Source organism: Pongo abelii, chromosome 2 (assembly GCF_028885655.2).
Source record: "Pongo abelii isolate AG06213 chromosome 2, NHGRI_mPonAbe1-v2.0_pri, whole genome shotgun sequence".
Classification (NCBI taxonomy): domain Eukaryota; kingdom Metazoa; phylum Chordata; class Mammalia; order Primates; family Hominidae; genus Pongo; species Pongo abelii.
The window spans coordinates 70,042,878-70,067,193 of record NC_085928.1 but is presented as its reverse complement, the minus strand read 5'-3'; the positions used below and the strand labels follow the sequence as shown (position 1 = coordinate 70,067,193).

At 48.0% G+C, this 24,316-nt stretch overlaps 1 protein-coding gene and 1 long non-coding RNA gene across 6 annotated transcripts; one reads left to right on the top strand and one right to left on the bottom strand.

The window, feature by feature from the left end:
• Positions 1-1,629: 1,629 nt before the first annotated feature.
• LOC129058531 (uncharacterized) lies at positions 1,630-5,383 on the bottom strand. 2 transcript variants are annotated; one of them, XR_008523698.2, is made up of 3 exons: positions 5,097-5,383; positions 4,667-5,005; positions 1,630-3,922 (listed from the first exon to the last, which is right to left on the bottom strand). It is a non-coding gene; the product is annotated as an uncharacterized LOC129058531 (long non-coding RNA). The 2 variants fall into 2 exon arrangements; XR_008523697.2 differs by having other exon boundaries at positions 4,667-5,383.
• Positions 5,384-11,463: 6,080 nt separating this feature from the next.
• Positions 11,464-23,907, top strand: CAV3 (caveolin 3). Of its 4 annotated transcripts, none has more exons than XM_054551863.2 (3): positions 11,464-11,602; positions 13,477-13,591; positions 22,681-23,424. In XM_054551863.2, exons 2-3 carry the CDS (start codon positions 13,535-13,537, stop codon positions 23,020-23,022), a joined length of 399 nt encoding a protein of 132 aa, XP_054407838.2. In that variant the 5' UTR covers positions 11,464-11,602; positions 13,477-13,534; the 3' UTR covers positions 23,023-23,424. The 4 variants fall into 4 exon arrangements, with proteins under 4 accessions (XP_054407838.2, XP_054407835.1, XP_054407837.2 ...); XM_054551860.2 differs by lacking the exons at positions 11,464-11,602; positions 13,477-13,591 and adding an exon at positions 19,675-19,812 and having other exon boundaries at positions 22,681-23,028; positions 23,125-23,907; XM_054551862.2 differs by lacking the exons at positions 11,464-11,602; positions 13,477-13,591 and adding an exon at positions 21,641-22,518 and having other exon boundaries at positions 22,681-23,028; positions 23,125-23,907.
• The last annotated feature ends 409 nt before the right edge of the window (positions 23,908-24,316 follow it).

Genomic DNA, 24,316 nt, shown 5'->3' with positions numbered 1-24,316 from the left:
CCCAATATATACCTTGTCTTTTCAAAACCACAAATCTCAAGATTTTCTGTGTTTAATGTAAATATGATGGCCTTAAATATCAATTCAAAAGTATTCAGAATCCAGCTGAAAGCTGCTGGGACTTCTTGACTCACCTGTGACATGAGTCATTACATATGCATAGAAATAGCCATTCCTAACAGCTTTGGAAGAACCAAGAGGCAGCACATGCAAAGCGGATTGGCTGTCAGCCACCTCCCTGCTCTTGGAGCAGACATTCACCTTGATTGGAGCCAGACCCACATTCACAATCCTTGTCTTCTTCTCTCCATGGGAAACAAATGCAGAGATGCCAGGGGTCAAACCTGAATAGCTCCCATGAACACATACAACAAGGCACAATTTTTTCCAACATTCTTCATTCACAGAATTTCTCAGTTGAGCACTTCTGCTCTAATTTTCTTTCCAGATACGAATCAGTGTGAAATTATCTTCATTTATTCACTCCATATATGAATCAGTGTGACCTTACCTTCATGTAGTCATTCAACAAGTATCTATAGAGTCTCTACTGGGTGCCAGGCCCTGTTCCAAAAGCTAAATTCACAACAACTTATTCTTAATTCTTATTCATTTCCTAGGAACCAGTGTCTTCCAGAAGTTCCTTTTGGTCTCTGGAGGGGTTGGTACAGTGAAATCCTCAGAACATATGGTCAGAAACCTTGAAAATTCCATGGGCCCCATTATTCTCAGTTAACCTAGCTCTATTAAAGAAAAGATTGTCCTGTCCCAACCCATTAGTTAAATCCATGGCACTCCAGCAAGCCTGCCTGGGGCGGGTTATGAGGCTTTGCTTCTCCCTCCATGTTGCTTCCTTTATTCTGGCTCTACCTTCCTCGCTCAGTTTGCAAGCTTTCTTCCATTTCCATTGGTCTCCATTGCACCAACCGCAGAGCCACTTTCTCCTCCGCACTTCTGCAGAGCCAGACGCCTAATTCCGCTTCTTTTCCCCAACCCTACCACCTCCTTCCCCAGCCCCCTCGGCTGCAGGAAACCATAGAGCAGGACCACTCTACCTGGTCCACTAAACAAAGATAAAATTAAGGTCTATTAAAATGACATTGCAGCCAGGCACAGTGGCTCCCATCTGTAATCCCAGCACATTGGGAGGCCAAGGCAGGAAGATCACTTGAGCCCAGGGGTTCAAGACCAACCTGGGCAACATGGCAAGACCTCCTCTCTACAAAAAGATTTAAAAAAAGAGAAAGAAAAAAAAAGAAATTAGCTGAGTGTGGTGGTATGCACCCATGGTCCCAACTGCTTGGGAGGCTGGGGTGGGAGGATCATTCAAGCCCAGGAGGTCAAGGCCACACAGAGCCATGATTGCACCACTGCACTCCAGCCTGGGCGACAGAGCAAGACCCTGTCTCAAAAAAAAAAAAAAATGACATTGCATTTTCCCTAATAAAATGAATGCCTCCTACATTACCACATACAAATAAACAATGGAGGTAAATATGCAAGCTGACAAAAATTAAAACTTCTCTTAAACCCCACACCAGCCCTACAGCATGTTGAATTGAAATTTTACAGCGAGAGCCTCACATATCTGAGCAAAACAAAATAAAGACCAATAGCAAACCATAAAAGTTTTGTTTCCATGAGAGTAATTTTTATTTACCTGGCAGAGGTGCCAAGTTCATCAGATACATGCGACCTAATAAGTCATTCTCCTTCACTGCCTCTGTTTAATGATCCGATTGAATGTCTCACAGCTTTTCCTTGAGGTGACCAAGATCCCATTTGTTTAAACATTCTATTAAACTTCTGACAGTCATTTTCTACATGTGCCATTATCTTCATCTCCTTTGAGGCAGGGTTGAACTTTAAGCTAGAGTCGACCAAGCTGGAAGTGGTTGAGGCATTTTATTTCATTTCGGGTCCTGGGCAGCTAACCCTGCACATTTGCTCCTAACGTCAGTCGCTTACTCTGTAACTCCCAAAGGCTCTGTCTTTCTAATTTCCAATCCATCAGGATTCAGTGTGGCATTGCAAGCCCCACACTGTGTAGATGCAAATTCTGTAACTTTTCTTGCCTGGATTTTGAAAAAGGTTGTGTTTTTCCCCATGAAAGACCCACCACAACTAGGCAATGCCACAAGAATATCAGCCTTCTCCTCCCCCTGAAGCGGCCACTCTTCTTACTCACAGTAGCTGTTCCAGCCTCCCTCCCCCATCATTTGATGGTAAACTCAGCCCCTTTTCCAGAATCCAATGACAACAGGCACGTTGAACTTATGAAGCTTTTATGAAGATGGTGAGGAGTCACACTGCAGGGAAGACAGATGGTGCTCCACCCCCAAATCCCACCACCAACTCCTCCTCTCCCTCAGTCTCTCTCCCTGGCCCAACCACCTGGGAGCCCCATGGTCTGACCACCTCCTCCCCACTGCCAGACAGTGGTTCTAAAACTAGGAAATCACTGGAGGGGAGCTTTAAAAAGTACAGGTGCCCGGGTTGTAACCCAGACCTTCTGCTATCACTAGTCTGGGGTGTGGCCTGGGCACTGAAATTCTTTAAAGCCCATAAGGTCACAGCCCCAGACTGCAGGTCCCCTCTTAGGCTGGGCCATTCTGCCCCATCCCTGGGTTTGCAACCCCCACTGCTCTCAGAGTGAGCTGGGCATGTGATCTCCGATTTTCCACAGTCCCCACTTCTCCTTGTTGTCTCCCCACACTGAGGCTAGGCATCCCTGAATTTTTTTTTTTTTTTTTTTGAGACGGAGTCTTGCTCTGTCACCCAGGCTGGAGTGCAGTGGCACAATCTCAGCTCACTGCAACCTCCGTCTCCCAGGTTCAAGCAATTCTCCTGCCTCAGCCTCCAAGTAGCTGGGACTACAGGCATGCGCCACCATGCCCGGCTAAGTTTTGTATTTTTAGTAGAGATGGGGTTTCACCATATTGGCCAGGCTGGCCTCAAACTCCTGATCTCAGGTGATCCACCTGCCTCTGCCTCCCAAAGTGCTAGGATTACAGGTGTGAGCCACCGTGCCCAGCCCCTGATTCTTATGGTAATGATTGCCCTGTCAGTTTTCCTATAGCTCAAAAGAAAGAGGTATGTTTCTCATCCCCATGTCTATCAAAAAAGAGATGATCAATGAGGCTGTGGGTATCTTCCGCCTGGCCTGCTTCATTCATTTACCTTGAGGGCATTTCATTTTGTGACCCTGACATGGTCCTCACATCATCCTATTATTATCATTCCTATTTTACAGGCAAGTAAACTGAGGCTCAAGGTCATACACCTTATGACTAGCAGATTCTCTCAGGTCAATTGAATCAAAAGCCCAAGCTCTTAAGATCTACAGGATCCTGCCTTCTTCAAGTGAGCTACACTAGGACCCTACCCTGCACTATTCCCAGAGAGCACTGGCAGTTGGAAATTCCTCCTTAAATAAAGCCCCCAATCTGCTTTTCAGCTGCAAACGTGACACACACATAGAAAGAGAGGGAGGGAAAGTGAGTTTGGGTGCCAGGTGCATGTTGGCTGACCAGCAGGTTCTGCTCAGCTGGGGACCAGCAGTGTCTTCACTATCTGGATGGACAGCCCTACAGGTGGGGCCCCAGGATTTCCACAGAGCCAGTGGCTGTGGGCTGGAAAGGAATCGAGGAACTCACAGCCAACAGGCAAGAAGCACAGTAACCCCTGGTTGACCAAAAGTGTGGGATTGAGGGGGAACAGGAAAGGCAGAGAGGAGGCGAGAACCTGGATCACAGCTCCTGATTTGGAGCAGAGGTTGAAAGGATGCCCTTTGGAGATGGAAGAAGGTACACAGGTGACCTCTGAAAGCTAGAAAAGGTAAGGCCGTAGATTCTCCCCTAGGACCTCCAGAAGGAATGCAGCCCTGCTGATGCCTTCATTTGAGGACTCATGACCTGTAGAACTGTAAGATAATAGATCTGCGTTATTTTAAGATACGTTTATGGTTATTACAGGAGCAGTAGGAAACGAATACCGTTAGAAGTTTGGGTCCTTCTAGCATGTATTAGTTTGCTAGGGTTGCCATGACCACCGACTCGGGGCTTACATAGCAGAAATGTATTGTCCCACAGTTCTGGAGGCTAGACATCCGAGATCAAGGGGGACAATCATGCTGCCTCTGAAGGCGCCAGGGTAGGCTCTGTTCTAGGCCTCTCTCTGAGCTGCTGGTAGTTCCCCGGCTTGTGGCAGCAGAACTCCAATCTTCACATTGTGTTTTGTGTGTGTGTGTGTGTGTGTGTGTGTGTATACATATATATTCAAATTTCCCCATTTTATAAGAATATTATATTGGCTGGAATCTAATATTACCAGTCATATTGGATTCCAGCCCACCTCAGTGACTTAATAGCTTCATCTTAACTCTGATCATCTGCAGAGATCCTATTTCCAAATAAGGTCCTAGTCACAGGTACTGGAAGTCAGGACTTCTACATCTTTTGAGGGAATACAGTTCAACCCCTAACACACTATTATTCCTAAAAGTTGCCCTCCTCTACAATTCGCAGGGAAGGAGGGCAATAATTATTTCCCTGCAAGAAAATGACCCTCCAACTTCCTCTGTCTGTTCCCCAAGCTCCCTCTCTCTGTTCCCCAGAGGCCAACACCCAGTGCTCTGGGGCAGTGTTCACCTCCCCCACCGACTTACTGGAACTTCGGCACATGCTGCAGGGATCTGGGGGTGCTCAAGGGCCTCCCTCATTCCCTAGGAGACTGGGAAATCCTCCCAGGCAGGAGCCATGTCCGTCCGTGATCCTAGGGCTTCCTCCCAGTGTTTGCCACCTGCCTACCCCAGCAGGCAGCGTGCCAGGCCCTCTGTTCATCATTATTTTTTCTTGTCTGCCTCCCCAGCAGAACTGTGTAATCTACCAGGTCAGGGTTCAAGTCTTCTTCACTGTTTTATCCTCAGCATCTGCTACGTGCTGCACACCCAGTAAGCGTTTGTTGAAATCATGCATTATTCATCTTTGTTTCCCATCCACTGAGCCTAGGAAAAACACCAGCGTGAAGTCACTAAATGTTGAATGAAAATATGGCCCCAGGAAAGCTTCCCTAAATGCAGAAGAGTTGAGTTCAACCTGTTTTCAAAAAAGGCGGTGTGGGGTATGAGGTGGGGCATGCTCTGAATCTCTAGGGCAGCATGTGTGGCTCACACCTGAGGCCAGATGAAATTGAAGCCAGCTCTTTTTGACTCAGAAACCAAGATCCTCTGGGAGGCTAAGTAGACAGAGACAAGGAGGAGTGATGACTTCTCTCTCATCCTCATCCCTCATGAATTCTGCAGAATGAGGTTGCAGACAGAACCAAGGGCTCATCTTCAGGGCACCCAGTCTCTGGAACATCCATTGGGTCTGGAGTATACATCACAGAGCTCGAAGAGACAGGCAGAAACCCCAGCCCAGAGAGCCCCGCCCAAGTGTCAGGACTCTGTGAATTCATAAAGACGTTCTGAATGCCAAAGCACCTGATATTCTCAGAGACTGAGGCCCACTCTGGGCCTTGCTGAAAGAAAACAGCAAACTCTGTTACCACCCACAAGAATACATGCCCCTTCCCTGGAGCCTGCTCCAGCATGATCTCTGAACAGGGAGTTTTCACTGTTGGTCCTGGAGGCTGGAAAATTTTCCATCTCTTTTATTTCACCTGGGAAGCAAAGCAGGTTCTGAGTATGGCAAGGGCCAGTCTCCCCTGTCCTGGCATCTGCTCTTGGAGGGGAGTATGGCAACTTGGGGTTCACTTACTCATTCTCATTCTCTGATGGAAAATCAAGTCAGGGTGGAAGGAATCCCAGTTAGATGTGGGACTCAAGTCAGAGCTATTTCCCTCTAGGTGGGGGAAGTAGGTAAGGAGAGCGAGTCTGTATTGGCTCGAATGTGAAACCGAGGCTGTCCAGACATGGCTCGGGACAGCACCAGCCCAAGATGGCTCTGATAACTCAGGACTCTAAACAGGATCTGCAAATTACATACAGCCCATGAGCCAAAATCGTGTTTTTATGATCTGGCTGCCACATTTTTTTGTAAATAAAGTTTTACTGAGACACAACCATAGCCCCTTTGTTTACGCATTTTCTATGGCTGCTTTTGAGCTGCAAGGGCAGAGGTGAGTAGTCGCGACAGAGTCCATATGGCCCACGGAATCTGAAACCAGGGCAGTGCAACCCATAGGGCCCCATGCTTGGGAGATGCCACAGCTTGATATCACCATGTTGAAATTTTTAATCATTTTTTAACAAGAGCTGAATTTTTGTTTTTCTCTGGACCCCTCAACTTATGTAGCCAGTCCTGCCTGAAAGATTTACTATATGGCCCTACAGTTTGCCCTGTTCCTCTCCTTTTTTAGTCCTTGGTTCCCTTTCACTCCTCTACCTTAATGTTTCTGGAGCCAGGAAGCCAGCCCCTTTCTGAAGCAGTCTATTACATCTCTGGGAAACTTTGAGGCAGTCCTTTCTGGTACCCTTACTAAGAACTATATCAGCTATCATTGTCAGTGGGGCCAACTATGACCCAGGCCCTGGGTTGAGTCAAGCCAAAGTCTGCCACTTACTCACCAGTCCTTGGGACCTCCCAGAATAAATCTCATCCCTTACACCTTCAGAGATTTGAGGAAAGTTCTTCCATCCCTCTCTCTGAGTCTTCTCTTTAGAACCCAAAATTGTCTGTTTCTCACAGACATGTTTCAAGCTCTTTCTTAAAGGAGCTTCCTTCCTCTATAGAGATAATCTAGTTTCCCAACACCCCTCTTCAAGCATGGAGCCCCACTAGACCTCCAAGTGTAGTCTAACCAGTGCACAGTTGAGTAGGACAGTCACCTCCATTATTCTAGGGTGTTTATCTCTATTGATGCATCCTGAGATCACTCTGTCTATTTTGAAACCCATTCCAAAAATCTCCCGGATCCCTGATGGTAGGAAAAGATGGTCTGTTATGCTCATTATATAGGTGAGTAAACCGAAGTTTGGAAGGGAGTGGCCTGCTCATGGGCATATAGCAGTTCTTCTGTCTCCAAATCCCAAGCTCTCCCATCCACCAACTGAGATTTTTGGGCCCTTGGTTTCTTCATCTGTAAAATGGAAAAGCTGGGTCTCTTCCAGCTCGAGCATACTGTGATTTATTTTCTAAATGCAGACCCCAAAAGCGAAGTCATGAAGAAAATAGAAGCTCTCAGCCCAGACCCAAAACTTGTAGGAAAAAACAAAAAACGCTTCCTTTCCTGCTGATCATTCTAGACTTACTAGCCTTGGAAACATTTGCATGAGTGATAAATCTTGCTTGTTAACAGTAGCCCTAGACTTGTTAGCTCACTGAGTTTTCAGTCCATGGTACCATCACTTTCTTAGTGAGTCAGCTCATGTAATCTTTCCCTTTCCCATTACTTCCCCTTTTCACATTCCACAAATTTGTCTTCCTGCACATCCCATTTTCAAAATTCTTTTCTCTCTCTTTTCCCTGGCAAGCCAAATAACAATAACAACAACAAAAATCCTTTAAAATAAGAACGCAGCGTCCTCTATAAAACCCCAGACACAAAATGGGCTCCAGAAAGCCACTCTCTCTCCTTAATTGCTTTCTCTTGTTAGCTGCATCACCCCAGGGTTGACTTGAAAGTTTCATCTGTCAGTACGTTCTCTTTGTAACATTTTTTCTGTGAGTACACAGGCCCTCTGGTGCCCCATTAGGTTTTCCCACTGAGTGTGGGGGCACAGACTCATGCGTAGGGAATACAAGCGGGTTCTACCATCCAAATTTGACAAGTAAGGAACCCAAGCCTCAGAGAGGGGGCTCAGAGTTGCTTCACGATAGGGCCAAGAAACAACTAATGGTTCCCTGCTTCAGTGCTCTTTTCACCAGCAAGGTTTTTGGAAGTAAAATTGTCATAAGAAAGTGAGAGATGACTCTTTCTCTGCCTGTGGCATCTGGCCCTTTCCTCTCTGCCTCTCTGAGTCCACTCATCCTTCTGGCCCAGCTGAAGTATACTTCCTTCCTGTGAAATCCACAGCGTGTATTAGTTGCTCCACTCCCTTGGCCCTCAGCACTGATCACCAGCTAGGGGCAGTGACCCTTTCAGATAACAAATGAGCCTCCTTACACACACCAAGGGTGCCTTAGAAGGAAGCCAAGCACATAATGAATCTCAACAAACAGTATTTGCTACTGCCATTAGTGCTCATTGATCCAGTGACTATGGCTGTGAAACAAGCTACCCCAAAATCTAGTGACATAAAAAAATGATTATGATCATGAACTCTGTGGTTTAGATGTTCAAACAGGACACAGAGAAGACAGTTTCTCTGTTTCATGGTGTCTGAGGCTTCAGCTGGAAGGCAGGAAGGTTGGGGATGACTTGAAGACTGGGGACTGGGAACATCCAAAACTTTGTTCACCCTCATGCCTGATGCTGATGTTGGTTGACAGCTGGAGCCTCAGCTCCTCTCTATGTGGTTTCCCCACATAGGCTGGTGTGGGCTTCCTCCCAGCATGATGACTGAGGTCCAAGGGCAAGAATCCTGAGAGGAGAGAGCCAGGAAGCCAGCCAGGGAGGGAACATAGACCCTCTCTCTTGGTGGAAGGAGTGTCGAGTGTCAATCTCATCATCTTTGGAAGACAGCCTTCCATAATCATTATTACTATGTCGTTATTATTACTTCCCCTTTAGGATGATGAGTTCTTCTAGGTGGCTCTTCCACCCCTTGCAACAAGACTGCCATTAGCTGGCCCACCTTTCACCAGACTTATCTGGTTCTATAGTGCACAAAGCTTAAGCTCAGGCTTAGATCCCTGCCACATCCCTCGTGAATACAAGCAGCAATGTTCTTTTTTTGTTACAATCTCTTTGCAGAATATTCATGTACCTGGGACCAGGGGGACCTGACGACCCAGGCAAGGGAATGGAAAAGCAACAAAAAAAGTTACCTCTTAATCCTAAGAGACTTAGGGACAGTTTTCTGGTTGCCCACCATTTATCCCTAGTAACACTGTGGGGGCTGAAAATGTGCTCAGCTAAAAAATCCACAGTTCCATCATTGTTTGACAAGACAGGAGTGACCAATAAGATATAAACAGAAGTAGTTGGGTTGGACTTCTAACAAAGCTTTCTAACAGAGCCGACTCAGTTCACAGATGTTGTTTCTTGTCCCTGCCCCTTCCTCTTTCTTCTTATCCAGACTCAGAGATGATGGTTGGAGGAGCAGTAGCCATCTTGTGCCTACGAGGTGGCTTTAGGGCTAGCAGAACAGAAGAATGAGAGTCCAGATGTCTGATGATACCATGGAGCCACTATAATATTTCTGAACTACTTGTGTTAAGTGAGAAAAAAAAGTTCCTACCTTATTCAAGTCACTATTACTTTTGCATCCTTTGTATTAGTAGCCAGGTGTAATTATTGATAAAGCCTTAATCACCTCTGGTTTTCCCCCTCCTACCTCAAACTTCACCTAGCTCCAATCCACTCTCCACCTGGCCACCAGGGAGCTTCCTCACACACAAATCTGATACTGACCCTGTCCTGTTTTGAAGCCTTCAATGGCTTTCCAGCACCCCTAGACAAAATCCACATTCTTTAGTATGACATTTGGGATGCTGCACACCCAGGCCTGAGCTGAGCTGTATCTCCTGCCTCAACCCCAGACACCCTGTGCTCCAGCCACTCCAAACTTTCAACATTCCTGTCTATACCACTCCTCAATATCCATAATCCTGTAACTTGAAGTGTTCTAGGTGGTGAGCTCCTGCTTGTCATTCAATACCTATCTGCAAAGCCACCTCCCACAGGAAGTCCTCCCTGATGTCCTCAGAGTAAGTTACTGACTCCTATGGACTTCTAAGACCAGCTCTTTGTAAAATATCTCTGATTTGTGGCACTTACCACACAGTATTATAATCACTTATTGTTCTAATTAGTCTCCCCACCTTGACTGGGAGCACTTCAAGGCAGACAGAGCCTTGTTGGTCTGTTTATTCCCAGTTATTAGCAAATCCTGAATGAAGGAGTGAATAGACAGGTAAATGGAAGCACAGACCCTGACCTCTGAGGATTCAGAGTTGCCATCCTTCATGCTCCTGGGGCCCAGGGGAAGGCTGAGTTAGAAGAGGGCACAGAAAAACCGAGCAGGTCTCTAAGAGAGGTGCACCCCACTGATGCATGTGGAGTGTCTGGGGCCCAAGAAAATCCTGGAAGCTGTCACTAGGGCAGGGTGAAGGGTAGCACGAACATGGACTTCATGTTCCCCCCACCGGGCATATCCCAGTGCAGGCTCCGGATGGCAGATGAGGGGCAGCCCCACAGCAGCTTCCTCTCCCTGTTTCATCCCCAGCCTGGCCCCACACCACAGTCCATCAACTCCTGCTCCAGGTGGAAACCTCAGAAACCCACAAAGCTCAGACCTGCTCCAGGTCACCAAGAAGTAGGGCCAGGCACTGGCAATCCAACAAGAAGCCCCACTACATCGCATTCCAGCTCCTGAAGCCATTCCCAGGGTAGGAAAGCACTGATTGTTATTATCTTGTCCCCATTTTACAGATGGGGACAGAGTGGCCTAGAGAGGTGAAGTGTGCCAAAGGTGACACAACCAGCCAGAGGCAGAGGAGGGACTAACCCCACTTCCCTCCATGGGCAGTGCACCCCAAAGGAGCCAAAATGCTGACAGCAGTGGGGCAAATTCCAGGGGCCCCGGAGCTACAGCCGAGTGGGCCACAGCCACACGATGCATAGGAAATGCCAGGCCCTCTGCACCCTCTCCTGAGGCCCAGTGCCCTGAGGCAGCCCCCTTTAAGGAGTGATCGGCCTTCCAGAAGAGCTCCAGTCTTAATTTTAGCTTGGAGGCCTGCCACAGGAGGCTTTAGCGAGAGGCAGGCTGAAGTTATGTGGGACAGCTGTCAGCCGGCATGCTGGGTGGGGCCTATTTAGCTGGCAGGGACGTAAGTCTGGGGACACTGAATTGGTCTCTCTGCCCCAAGTATTTTCAGCCCCAGCTGGCCACACAGCTCAGATCTCCTCCTGTGGATCCCCCCAGCTCCGCGATGATGGCAGAAGAGCACACAGACCTCGAGGCCCAGATCGTCAAGGATATCCACTGCAAGGAGATTGACCTGGTGAACCGAGACCCCAAGAACATTAATGAAGACATAGTCAAGGTAGGCTCTGCGGGCCTGCCTCGGCGGGCGGAGGGTGTCAGGTTTGCAAGAGGTGGGCGCTTGGCAGGGGAGGGTATCTGCTGCAGACACAGTTTCCCTGAAAAGAGACTTGTTGCTCTGTTTTCTCTGTATCACCCCCCCAACCCCACCCCACCCCCCAAAAAAGGCTTGTAAATCACCGAAGGACCTTTAGCAAAATCAAGAGCAAAAGGTTAGCCTCATCTCCATGTCCCAAGTGCTAATCAGGGCGGGAGAAGCGAGTCACAAAGAAAATCCCTCCTTACTATTGTGACGCTCCTGCCACTCACTCCTGGCCCTGGTCCTGGGAGGAACAGGAACGGTCGGCCAAGTTGGGCTCGTTTCTGTGCCAGGGGGCATTTCTGCGGTCTCTCCAGTGGGTGCAGGGTTAATCCCCAGATGGCAGCTTCCAGCAGGGCCGGCAGCCCCTCGAGGTACACTCACTCCCCCAGAGCACTGCCCAATATCTGTCCCCAAGGCTGGGGGCCATGCCCAGCCCTCCCCCAGCTCCCCTTCACCCCAGGTCTAGTGACCAGGACAGGGCAGAGGGCACCCGGGACCCTCGAAGAGAATGCTCGGGGTTGTCTAGCCTTCAGGGAGTCTCTCAGCGTCTGAAGTTGGGCCTCTTCCCTCGCCTCCTGGTGACACTAGCAGCCCTCCTGCCTCCAGGCCCAAACCTTCAATCCAACTTCCACCCAGTATCCAGGGGGATCTTTCTTTTTTCTTTTTGAGACAGTCTCGCTCTGTCCCCCAGGCTGGAGTGCAGTTGCACACTCACGCCTCACTGCAGCCTCAACCTCCCAGGCTCAAGCGATTCTCCCTTCTCCGCCTCCTGATTAGCTGGGACCACAGGCGAGTGCCACCATGCCCAGCTAATTTTTGTATTTTTAGTAGAGACGGGGTTTCATTATGTTGACCAAGCTGGTATCAAACTCTTGGGCTCAAGTGATCCTCCTGACTCCCAAAGTGCTGGGATTACAGGTGCAAGCCTCTGCAACTGGCTCAGAGGGAACTTTCTAAAGCAGAATTCCTCCAAGAAGGGTCCCCAGCCACCAGCATCAGAGTCACTGGAGGGGCTGTTAAGAGGCCAGTGTCGGGCCTCTCAGATCCTACTGAAAGCATTGGAATCTCAGGCCAGTGCTGTCCAATAGGGATACTGTTACCACAAGGAATTTAAAATTTTCTAGCAGCCACATTTTAAAATGCAAAAGCAAACAGGTGAAATTAATGTTCCTGATATTTCTTACTTAACCCTATATATCTAAAATAGTATTATTTCAACATGTAAGAAATATAAAACAATTATCAATGAGCTATTGTACAGTCTTCAAGTTTGAAAACCAGTGTGCTTCCTATACCTACAGTATATTTCAGTTCAGACTCCATATTTTCATCCAAAATGCTTGTTCTGCATTTAGATTTCATAAAATGTACATGTGAAAATTGATTCACATGCCTGTACTGTTTCAAATATTCTGTAAAAGTTTTTCAATAATGAAATTGGGGTTTACATTTTAATTAAAGTTAAACAAAATCTAGAATTCTGCAGTTTCACTAGCCACATTTCAAGTGCTCAAAGCTCCTGGCCACTGGATCAGACTGTGTGGCTGAGGACTTGTTCTAAAGCACAGGCCTGTATTGCGGTCTTTCAATGGGGCACCTACCATGCTGGAGAAGCCTAGCCTCTCCATGTGGCTGTCCAAACCCAACACAATCTGGCCCCAACCTGCTTCTTCTGCCTGGCTTGCTCCTACCTGCCAGCCCACCCACCAGAGTACATTCCTGTGCCATTGCCAGAAGTGCATGTCCCCTCTTCTCCAGGTGGTGAATGCCTCACTCAGCCTTCAAGGCCTAACTCAAATGCAACTTCCTCCAGGAAGCCTTCCCTGTCTCCTCCAGGCAATTAGTTTCTCCTACTTCTATCCCCCTGCTTCACTCAGGGCATTCTTCCACAACAGCTCTTATTATACCGGATACTATATTTCTATACATCATTAGTGATGGATATAGAGTATATAGTATAGCACAGTGTGAAAGCTGCAATGAGGAAAATTAGGAAACAAATTTCACAAACTGTAAAGCACTATATACATGTTAATAAAATTGTACATGTAAAATATTATTAGTTATGGTTTCCATCAGTGTCATCTAGCAGGAATAGTCCTGGACTTGACTTTAATAGACTTGATTTTAAATCCAGTCCACTTTACCTAAAAATGATAACACTGGACAAGCCAACTAGGTTTTCTGAGACTCAGTTTCCCCTGTAAAGTGGGAATAATATCATTTCCCAATTTACCTCCACCAGGTAAACGAATCTCAAAGCAGCACTGTGCGTTAGAAATATAACATGAGGATTGAATGAGATGAAGGGTTTGAAAGTGTCTATCGCGGTCCCTGGCACCCAGCAAGGATGTGACAGTGTGAGTCAAAGAAGGGTCTCAAAGAGCTTGCAGTCTAGAGGGCAAGACAGCTAAGCCAGGAGCCTGTGTCATGCCCAGGTAACCATCTGGTACACCCTGGTGGGCAGCAAGGGGATGGGAAAGAGGATCCCACTGGAGAACATGGTTTCTAAAGGACACCCACAATGGGTGGTAAGTACAGAGGGAGCCCTTGGATCCCTCTGAGCCAGGAAGGAGCCAGCTCCAAGCCACAGGCCTGGATTATGACGCAGAGGGAGCAGCGGGGGCGGTGGCACAGGTGCAGCGGGTTTACGCAGCCCTCCTGGGGCTAAGAGCTGTCCTCTCCTGGAGGCCCTGAGCCCTAGAAAACATAGCAAAGGCTAAGAAAGGGTGCTGCAAATAATTTTGTCCAGAGGAGGTGGTTATTTGGTATGTTTTGGACATTCTCTGCTTTAGGGATTTATTTGACTTTTTCTTTCTTTTATTTTTAGTGAGTGAGAAATGAAAAAAGTTTACTGCAGAACAAGGATCATAAAGCAGACTCAGATATATATCACATACAGGTTTGGGTAGATTTCAGGTCTCTGTTACAATCTGTTAAAGAATAAAGAAAAGAAAGGAGAGAGGGGACTGTGGCTACGAGGGATGAAGCCAGACTGTTCAGCCTCTCAATTGCCTGGGTTCTGCCATCGATGGAGGAAAAGAGAGATGGGAAGGAAAAGGGAATGAGGGAGACAGAGAGAGATGGAGAAACTGGACAGAGGCTGAGAGGAAGGTGCAGGAGGCCCTGGCAGTGCCCCAGGTGGCAGGTGGCAGAGTGGCCTCACAGGTGGTAGCAGGTTTCTCATGGGCAAGGATGAGTGACACGGAAAGAATGCTGGAATAGGACCTGGCTACAGACTCAAGTTCTGGTCCAAGACCTGACAGTAACTTGCTGTGTGACTCTGAGGAAATCCTTTGCCCTCTCTAGTCCCAAGTCCCTGGTGCCACCAGCCACAGCCGTTTCACATTTTAAAAAGCCAAGGATGAAGAGTAGGAGATAGATATACTACATCCATGGATTTGACCCCCAGTAGAAGGGAGGCACCCCTTTTTGGCCCTGCCCTGAAACCCAGGCAGTCAAGAACAGAGGAAGAGCCCTGTATACTCCAACAGACTTCAACTGTGGTCTCCAAGGCTCGGGACTGGGCCCAGGGCAGTGTGGAAGGTCATGGAGATTGGAGCTGAGGAACTGGGGGGAGCACACCCCCATTCCTGTTGCCACTTGCCCTCCTCACCAACACTGATTCCACAAATAGCAACTGAATACCTGTTCAGCACAGGCACTGTGCTGTCCCAGAGGACATAGTGATGAGTAGGACAGGCTCACTGCATGCAAACCCTCCAGGCTGCAGGGGTGGGAATGTCTGCCAAAGGTCCCCAGGGCTCTCAGCTCACCAGCAGGTACACCCAAGGACGCCTCAACCTTCAGACCCAGGTTGGAAAGGTCCTAGCCCCCCTACAGGTATACCTCAGCACCTCAGAGCCACCCCACAGTGCCTCCAAGTTATTTCCGAGAGGGCTTAGAGCCATCTCACTGACAGCGTGCTCTCTCTCTCTCTCTCTCCTCTCTCTTCTATCTCTCTCTCCCCTCTGTCTTCTCTCTCTCTCTTTCTCTCCTCTCTCTCTCTATCTCCCTTTCTTGACTCGCATATAGGCCCCCAGGGCTCTAAAGCAGTGATGCTTGAACCTGAGAGTTATGCAGGTCCCCCAGCTTCTGCAGTCAACTCCTCCCTCTTGAGCTTCTCCCAAGTTGCCCTTCAAGCCGGGGAAGGAGATAGATAGGATCCCAGCCCCTCCATGATACTACTCCCCAACCCCCTCCACCCACATCTGCCACAGAACTCCTGCCTTCTTCAGAAAAACAAACACCCATTTGCCCCTCGGCTCAGGCTACACAACACCCAGAGGAACCAGATGCCCACCAGCCCTATAAACACTTGTTCCGGGTTTGTGCTCATCAGGGACACCCTATTGCACAAAGATGAAACTGACCTGGTACTTCCCCTGGAGGGGAATTCATTCCTGGGGAGAAGATGAGATGAGAACAATGAGAACATACAGAAGAAGGAGCTGAGCACATAAATGAGTGCCAAGTTAGGTGTCATGGGAGGTTAGGAGAGGAAGAATTACTTTCATCCGGAAAAATCAGAAGCCAGCTTTATGGAGAGGTGGTATCCATGGTGCATCATAAAAATGAGAAAAATTAAAAATGTGAAATGGCAGAGCAAAGCTTTCCAAGAAGAAATGGAATAACCAAAGGCTTTCCCAACACTGTGAAGAATGTTGGGCAGAGTTGGCAAATGTAAGAGGCTGTCATTACCACTGCCCCTTCCAGTGTTCATAGCAGACATGACAATGGATCACAGCACTGCTCCATGACTAATGGATCACAGCACTGCTCCATGGAAGCCATGCACCATCAGCTAGTCATAGTGGGTACAACAGATAACACCTCTCTGCTGCTCTGTCTGCAGAAGAATAATGAACTATCAAAGAGGATTAGGACAGAGGATCTGAAAGGGAATTTGTGGGAGAGAAGGCAGGAAGGGCAGGTTGAAACTAAATAATGGAGGGTCATCCAATCCACCTGTCATTCCATATTGGCAATTCCTTCCTTTTGGAAATGTCTTGCCGTCTGTCAATGACCTCTAAGAAGGGCTGCATCAGACTAATTCACACTGAGGTATTACAACTTAGTGTCATGAGGACTCCTGGGTATTAACTGATCTAGAGTTTTTCAAAATGCAGTCCACTTTCCCAGGGTCCAGTGGTGGGGGCACTTATTAAACTGCAGATTCCTTGGCCTTGCCCCCAGAAGTTCTTATTCAGCTGAGCTGGTGAATGTTTACACTTTAATGTTTAAGCATAAAAGTTTCATGCTTAGGCCAGGCACGGTGGCTCACGCCTTGTAATCCCAGCACTTTAGGAGGGATTACAAAAGCAGGTAGATCACCTGAGGTCAGGAGTTCAAAACCTGACCTGGCCAACATGATGAAAATCTGTCTCTACTAAAAATACAAAAAAAAAAAAAAAAGCCAGGTGTAGTGGTAGATGCCTATAATCCCAGCTACTCAGGAGGCTGAGGCAGGAGAATTGCTTGAACCCAGGAGGCAGAGGTTGCCATGAGCTGAGATCGCACCACTGCATTCCAGCCTGGATAACAAGAGCAAAACTCCTTCTCAAAAAAAAAAAAAAGAAGAAGAGTTTCATGCTCAAACTTGTCAGCTTGTCAGCAACCAAGTCCCATTCATCTTATAGAAGACACCTGGAGCCCAGAGTTATCCCTTGTTTTCCCTAAAGACAGACTGTATCAGTTATCAATTGCTGAGTAACAAATCATTCCAAAACTTAATGGCTTAAGGAAACAACCATTTTTTTATTTCTCACAGTTCTGTGGGTAGGCAGGGCTCAGCTTGGCAGTCCTGCTGGTCTCACTGGGGGCCTCTCATGCAGCTACAGTCAGATGGTGGCTGAGGCTGCAATCACCTGGGGGCTCCACCAAGCTAGAACATCCAAGATGGTTCACTCATAGCCCTGGAGTACTGGCAGAGATGGCTGGGAGGCACAGCTCAGCTGTGGTGCTGGGGTGGCTGGCCCTCTATCTCCATGTAGTTTCAGGCCTCCTTATTCACATGGCATCTCCATTAGTCTCTCGAGCAGCATTCAGCTGTGCATTTCTAATTCTGCCAGTCTCCAGAGCAGAGTATAAAAGTGGACTTCTAACATGGGGGCTCAATGCTCCTAAAAGCAAAAGCTGCTAGGCTTTCTGAAGGCTTAGTTCTAGAACCGGCACAACATCCTTTCTGCCATATTCTTGTGGTTAAAGTGAGTCACAGGGCAAGCCCAGACTCAAGATGGAATGAGACTACCTGAGGACAAACACCGAGAAGCATGACTAATGGAGGGTCATGTTTGGAGACCAGCAAACCACCCACTGAAAGCTCGTGCACAGCCAAGCCTAGAGCTCCACCCAGGGTACTTCTATTGCTCCCTATTCCAATATGCACCAAATTTCTTGAAGGCAGAGACTGAGAGAGCAGAAAAGTGGATGGGAAGGGACAGGCAGTGAGGCAAAGATCAGGGCTTAGTGGATTGCTGAGGAGCTTCTTCTGGCAGGTTCTTCTCTCCCTCTCTCCTTGCAGCCCTCTGTTATCTCAGTCTCTTCCCAGCTCCTTTACATAAAACCAAGTCCTGTTATGCCCCAGCCCAGGTGCCCTAGGTCCCTTAAGGTAGACCTGGAGCTGAAAAGAGAGGCTGGAGGGCACTAGGATGGGGGTAGGTATATGGTCCTACCTAGGATGCTGTCAACTCCAAGAGCATCCTCTTGAAGGATGAGACACAGATGTTCTCAACTCCAAGCTCCAGATGATGCCTGGCCACCTCCTCCTCCCATCAGAGCCAGCCTATGCTGTGTTCTGGCCTCAGGCCCTGCTGGGGTATCTGGCCCCTTCAATCACCCTGCCGTCAGGCTGACCTGAGCATCACTCTGCCAGTCCCTTACGTGCCATGTGAAATAACACATGTAAGATACATGGCCCCAAACTGACATGCATAAAGGGCCAAATACATTGTGGGTGTTACCATGGTTATCCCAGATTGTACAGAATTCTGTTATTTTGTTGCTACCATTTATAACAAAAGATGCAGAGCTTTGTCATTTTTACAGTTTTTGCAGCTATCACCTCATTTTACTTCCTATTTTATGGGCCAGTGCCTCTAAAACTGAGTGAAGGACCAGTTTTAATATTATTATTCTAATCCATTGTACAGCTATACTTTTGCAAAATACAACAGAAATTAATCACTGGAAAAAAGAAATGAAAACAGCCATGCAGTTATAAGCACCAATTTTTATTGTTAGATTCAATCAACACAAAATTACTGCATCAAATTTCTATGAATATTTCTAAGCACTCTCAACTTATATGATTACCTTGTTGGGAGACAGGTCACACTGATTGTGAACTGCCTTTTAAGTAGCAAGGTAATAGGGGAGGAAGCTGGGATCCGGCAAAAGTTAAGCCTCTCACTTGGGTTTGCTGACTCTGAAGCTAACTCCGTGTCATTACGGATCTTGGCCCAATCGTCTCTGCGTAGAGTTGAGAAAAGAAAACAAACAAACAAAAAACCTAGGATCTCAGAGAGGGAAAGTACCATGCCCCAAATCATACAGTAACTCAATGGCCAGTGGATACTGGGACCATATACCTACCCCCCTGCTAAGAGCTATTTCCCCACCCACAGATATCCTATTTGAATTGTCCAAGGCCCTGGATGCCTACAGACTGAGTCATGCAGGACTCTGGGGGAGGTATTTTTGACCGTGGGTGACTGCTGTCCTCCGCATCCTCAAGCGATCCCCCGCCCTGCTATCCTGCACCTTCCCCGCCCTCTCAGAGACTGCGTGGACTGTGCTGGCTGGTTTCAATTAATCAACTGGGTCTCTTGCTGTTCCAAGAATAAATATGCCAGAGAAGGGGACACCGACAGAACATGCACCGTTGTTCCCCCTTCCTCACCCTCCAGCCCCTCTCTCCAACTGCACACAGTGTCCTGAGCCTCAGCCTGCAGATGCAGGCTTTCAGCCCACCACCCTCCAAGAAAAAGCCATCTCCTCTCTTCTGGAAAGGAATTAAGAAATGAAGTCACTGTGTGCTTGTGCTACACTGGTACGGCTGCCTACAGCTACCTGAGCCGGGCCTTATAAATATCTCCCCAAACTAGCATGCTGTGGCCAAAGCTCTCTCAATGCTCAAATCTGAGCTAGAGGAACAGCTGCCTCCTCCAAGCCCAGCCCAGCCCTCTGAGAGCATGTTTTCTGAGATTCACAGAAAATAGAGCACTTGCCCCACACACAGCACCCAAAGGCAATCCCTGGAAATAATTCAAATGTTAGCACCAATGGCTTCTGCAAACACCAAAAAAAAAAAGAAGAAGAAGAAAGATAATTAAAAGACACATACAGAAGCCATTGGCGGTAGGATTGTTACTGTAAGTACTGTAATTACTACTGTAAGGAAAGGAGGACTCCATCCATCTTATCAGCACAGACTGAGACACATGCAGACTCATTATAACTAAGTAGGCTGGAGAATAATCCGGGATGTCAAAGAATTTCTGAGATGTATTTTCGAGGAATCTTCAGAGCACCTGAAGGAATAATTACCATCATTGAGCAATATTACCATCACAATAGCCAGGTATTGTGCTAAGCACTGCTTAAGAGGTAGTGTGCCTGGGCAAAGTGGGTAATCAATCAGTATTTATTTGGATGTGTGGGTGGGTGGATGGATGGATGGATGAACGGATGGATGGATAGATGGATGATAGATGAGCAGGCAGATAGGTGGATAGATGGATAGATGAATGAGTGGATGGATAGATGGTGGGTGTCAGTCTGTTTTTCATTGCTATAAAGGAATACTTGAGACTGGGTAATTTATAAAGAAAAGAGATTTATTTTGGTTCATGGTTCTGCAGGCTGTATAAGAAGCATGGTGCAGGCATCTGCATCTGGTGAGGCCTAAGGAAGCTTCCAATCATAGCAGAAGGCAAAGTGGGAGCTGGCATATCACATGGCGAGAGAGGGAGCAAGAGAGGTGCCGGGCTCTTTTAAACAACCAGGTCTCATGTGAACTAATGGAGCAAGAACTCACTCATGACCACAGGGAGGGCACCAAGCCATGGTGAAGGGTCCGCCCCCATGACCCAAACACCTCCCATCAGGCCCCACCTTCAACACTGGGGATCACATTTCAACATGAGATTTGGAGGGGACAAACATCCAAACCATCTCAGTGGGGCATGGATGTATGGATGAATACATGGAAGAAAAATGATCTCAGTCAGCAGGATCCAGGCCCTGCGGGTTTGACTAGAACCTCCATAAACATGGGGAGTGAATATGACTTTTCCATCCCTGTTCCAATCCCGAAGTCCCCCAAATTCCCAGCCAGCCACCCCCTCCTGGAAGCCCTCCAAGAAGAAGTGACATCCTTCCTGAGAAGATGAGGCCCATTTTCTTCCTCTCCTCCCATCCACAGGGTTGCATAAGAGATTAAGTCATCTCTGATGAAACCTGCAGCAGAGAAAGCTGGGAGCCAAGATTATACAAGGAAGGTCCTGGGAGGTCAGCTTTTCCATATCTCCTGCAGCCCAGAGTCTCACCCTGTAAACTGTGCTGCCTGCTAACACACCACCCTGAGTGAGGCCTCATGCTCAGGGATCCCCAGCCTCAGAGCACAGGGGGATCAGGGACCTGAGGTGGGGTGCAGAAGCTCAGAAGCTGAAGTCACATGAGGAAAGAGGGCCCAACACTGTCTGAGCAACATGGTTCTAGTCACTTCTTTCCCCAGAAAATATTGTACTGGAAAGAAATGCACCAAAACAATCATATCTTTAGCATTAGAGAAATACAAACCCAAGACTCTTTTCTTTTTTCTATTCTGTTAATTCTCTGTGATATGGCCATGTTTTTTTATAATGAAAGTAATTTTAATATTGGCGATGCAATAGAGGAGAGGACCCCCTTCCCATAACCAAAGTGGGAAAGGGACTAACTAACCAGGAAGATTGAAGTTGAAGCCTCAGCCCTGCAGGCTGCAACACAGGGCCCTCCTGTTGATCTGATTAGTCTGTACCTCCATTCACCCACTTTTTATTTGAATGGCCCAGGAGCACTGCTAGAAAAAAAATGTCTCAGAACAGTTTCAGGCATTAGCAAACAGCTCTGCAACCTCCCACTTGGCAGGATGTACTGGTAACAACCATGAGGAGACCAGTCATTAAGCAGCTAATTTGGTTCACTGCTGTTTAATTGACCAGTGGATTTTTTTTATTTTTTGAGACGGAGTCTCGCTCTGTCACCCAGGCTGGAGTGCAGTGGCACAATCTCGGCTCACTGCAAGCTCCGCCTCCCGGGTTTATGCCATTCTCTTTCCTCAGCCTCCCGAGTAGCTGGGACTCCAGGCACCCGCTGCCATACCCGGCTAATTTTTTTTTTTTTTTTTTTTGTATTTTTAGTAGAGATGGGGTTTCACCATGGACCACTGGATTTTATAGCCTCCTATCCTTTCATCCTCATGATACCACTGGAAGATGGTCATTGACTCCATCTTACAGACAAGACAGCTGACGATTAGTGATGCTAACTGATATCACCCATGTGTAGGCAGCTAGGAAGGTGCTTCATGCATAGCAGTGTTCGAGAGAGGTTAGGTAAGTGATGTGAGGAAACTCTGCCTGTTCACCATCCAATCCACAGGTGCTCAGTAAATCGCTGTAGGATGCATACAACTGTCCAACACCCTTCAGATCATAAAACAATAGAATTCAAGAGCTGCAGCTGTAGCACTGCCACTAAGTCACTGTTGGCTTTAAGCAAGTCACTCACCTTGAGGAGGTTGAACGAGCATGTTGTGTTGGTCAGCGGTGCCTAGGAACAACAGCAGCTTGGGCTCAACAGGGAGCTTGTTAGAAATACAGAGCCTTAGGCCCCATTCAAGACTTGGGGAGTAGGAATCCCTGGGGTGATGGTGTGGTCTGGATCTGTGTCCCCTCTAAACCTCATGTTGAAACATAATCTCCAATATTGGAGGTGGGGCAGAGTGGGACGTGATTGGATCACAGAGGCAGATCCCTCGTGGCTTAGTGCTGTCCTCACAATAGTGAGAGAGTTCTCATAAGATCTGGTTGTTGTAAAGTGCGGCACTCCACCCCCTGCCCAGCTCTCTCTCTTGCTTCCACTCTCACCATGGGAGACACCTGCTCTCCCTTCTCTTGCCATGATTGAAAGCTCCCTGAGGCCTCACCAGAAGCCAAGCAGATGCCAGCACCATGCTTCCTGCACAGATCACAGACCTATGGGCCAATTAAACCTCCTTTCTTTATCAATTACCCAGCCTCAGGTATGTCTTTAGAGCAATGCAAGAATAGCCTAATACAGGTAGGGTCCAGCTGCCAAGGTTAACCTGACCTCTAGGGGATTCTGACACATGCACGCACACACCCAAAAGCTTGAGAAGCGGGTGGCTTCTGTGAGTTGAGGCTTCCCCTTGCCGCCCCTGCAGGTGGATTTCGAAGACGTGATCGCAGAGCCCGTGGGCACCTACAGCTTTGACGGCGTGTGGAAGGTGAGCTACACCACCTTCACCGTCTCCAAGTACTGGTGCTACCGCCTGTTGTCCACACTGCTGGGCATCCCACTGGCCCTGTTTTGGGGCTTCCTGTTCGCCTGCATCTCCTTCTGCCACATCTGGGCGGTGGTGCCGTGCATTAAGAGCTACCTGATCGAGATCCAGTGCATCAGCCACATCTACTCACTCTGCATCCGCACCTTCTGCAACCCACTCTTCGCGGCCCTGGGCCAAGTCTGCAGCAGCATCAAGGTGGTGCTGCGGAAGGAGGTCTAAAGCCAGGTGGGGCAATGGGAGTGGCAGGGCAGGGGGCGTTGGGCCAGGCTGGTCCCCCAGGGACTTCTTCACAGGGGCTGCTGGAGAGCTCTTTCTCTTTAGGGACTGCTCCACACCCCATGACGGAGCACACAGAGTAGGGAAGCCAGAAAGAAAAGACAGCCTAGCCACGGAAGCACAGTGGCCCTTCACTGTCCCCTAGCCCCACCACAATGCCCCCATGCCTGGGCGTGAGGGAAGATCATTTGCTAAGAGGCAGCTACTGCAAGTCTTTGCGTTCACTTGTACTGTAACAACATAAACCAGCACGCGGTTCCCACCCGGGGCCAACCTGCCGACTCAGGAAAGTGACCAGTGACCATTGGCGTTAGGAGGGTGGCTCCAATAAAGGGTTTTGGCTGCATTTGGGGAATGCTGCATTTTGTTCGTGCCTGTAAGATTGGTTTGTGTCCTGACCAGCTCCAAAAATATACTTCACTGCACTGAAAAACAGACACAGGGAAAGTTGGTTGTCTCTTCACCTGGCCAAATTCGAGTGAAGAATAGAGTCTTTCTCTTCTTCGGATTCTATTGTTTGCTGGAATTGTACATGTTCCTTGGGAGATCGAGTTTAAGTGACTCCTGTTGCCTGAGCCCAATAATGGGCACCAATGGAGGAAAATGACCCTTGGGCTGGCAGGGGCAGTGACCCTCCCAGGGTACCACTGAGGGAAGGGCCTGGGTTCAAGCCTCCCTGAACCTCCCTTTTGGCTAACCGAGCCCCTGAAATGCCCAGCACTGCCATTTGACATGAGGGTACCTTCGGCCTCAGGAGATGTGACGAATGAACAAGGTCTAATTTGTGCATGTGTGGACTCACTATGGAAACAAAATGCAATGGAAAGAGCATGTATCACTTCCTCCCTCCTCAAACACACATACTCGCTAATTGATCTCTAATGTGCAATTTGGCTTCAAAATTTTACCCAATTTTGGTTTTCTCCTAACATTTTATGTAAATTTCAAACACAGAGAAAAGTTGAACAGCTACATACCCATCTTGGCTCTACCATTAACATTTTTCTACCCCAGCATTCTTACATCCCTATCCATCTATCCACCCCTCTATCCATCCCACCAATCTCATCTTTATGCATGTTTAAATACGTTGTAGAGATCAGTACATTTTACCCCTAAACACTTCATCATTCATCCCTTGTTTCTGCAGATGAGAAAGTTACAGTCCAGAGAAGTCAACAACCTTGCCAAAAGGCACCCACCTAGCCAGCATTATCACTGTGGCTCCAGCCTGCCG

What these genes read in the sequence shown, in the direction of transcription:
- CAV3 (XM_054551862.2), top strand. Translation starts at nt 22,396, where the DNA reads ATGATTGAAAGCTCCCTGAGGCCTCACCAGAAGCCAAGCAGATGCCAG. An exon ending in TATCAATTACCCAGCCTCAG is followed by an intron (nt 22,519 to 22,680) that starts GTATGTCTTTAG and finishes CCGCCCCTGCAG; the next exon opens with GTGGATTTCGAAGACGTGAT.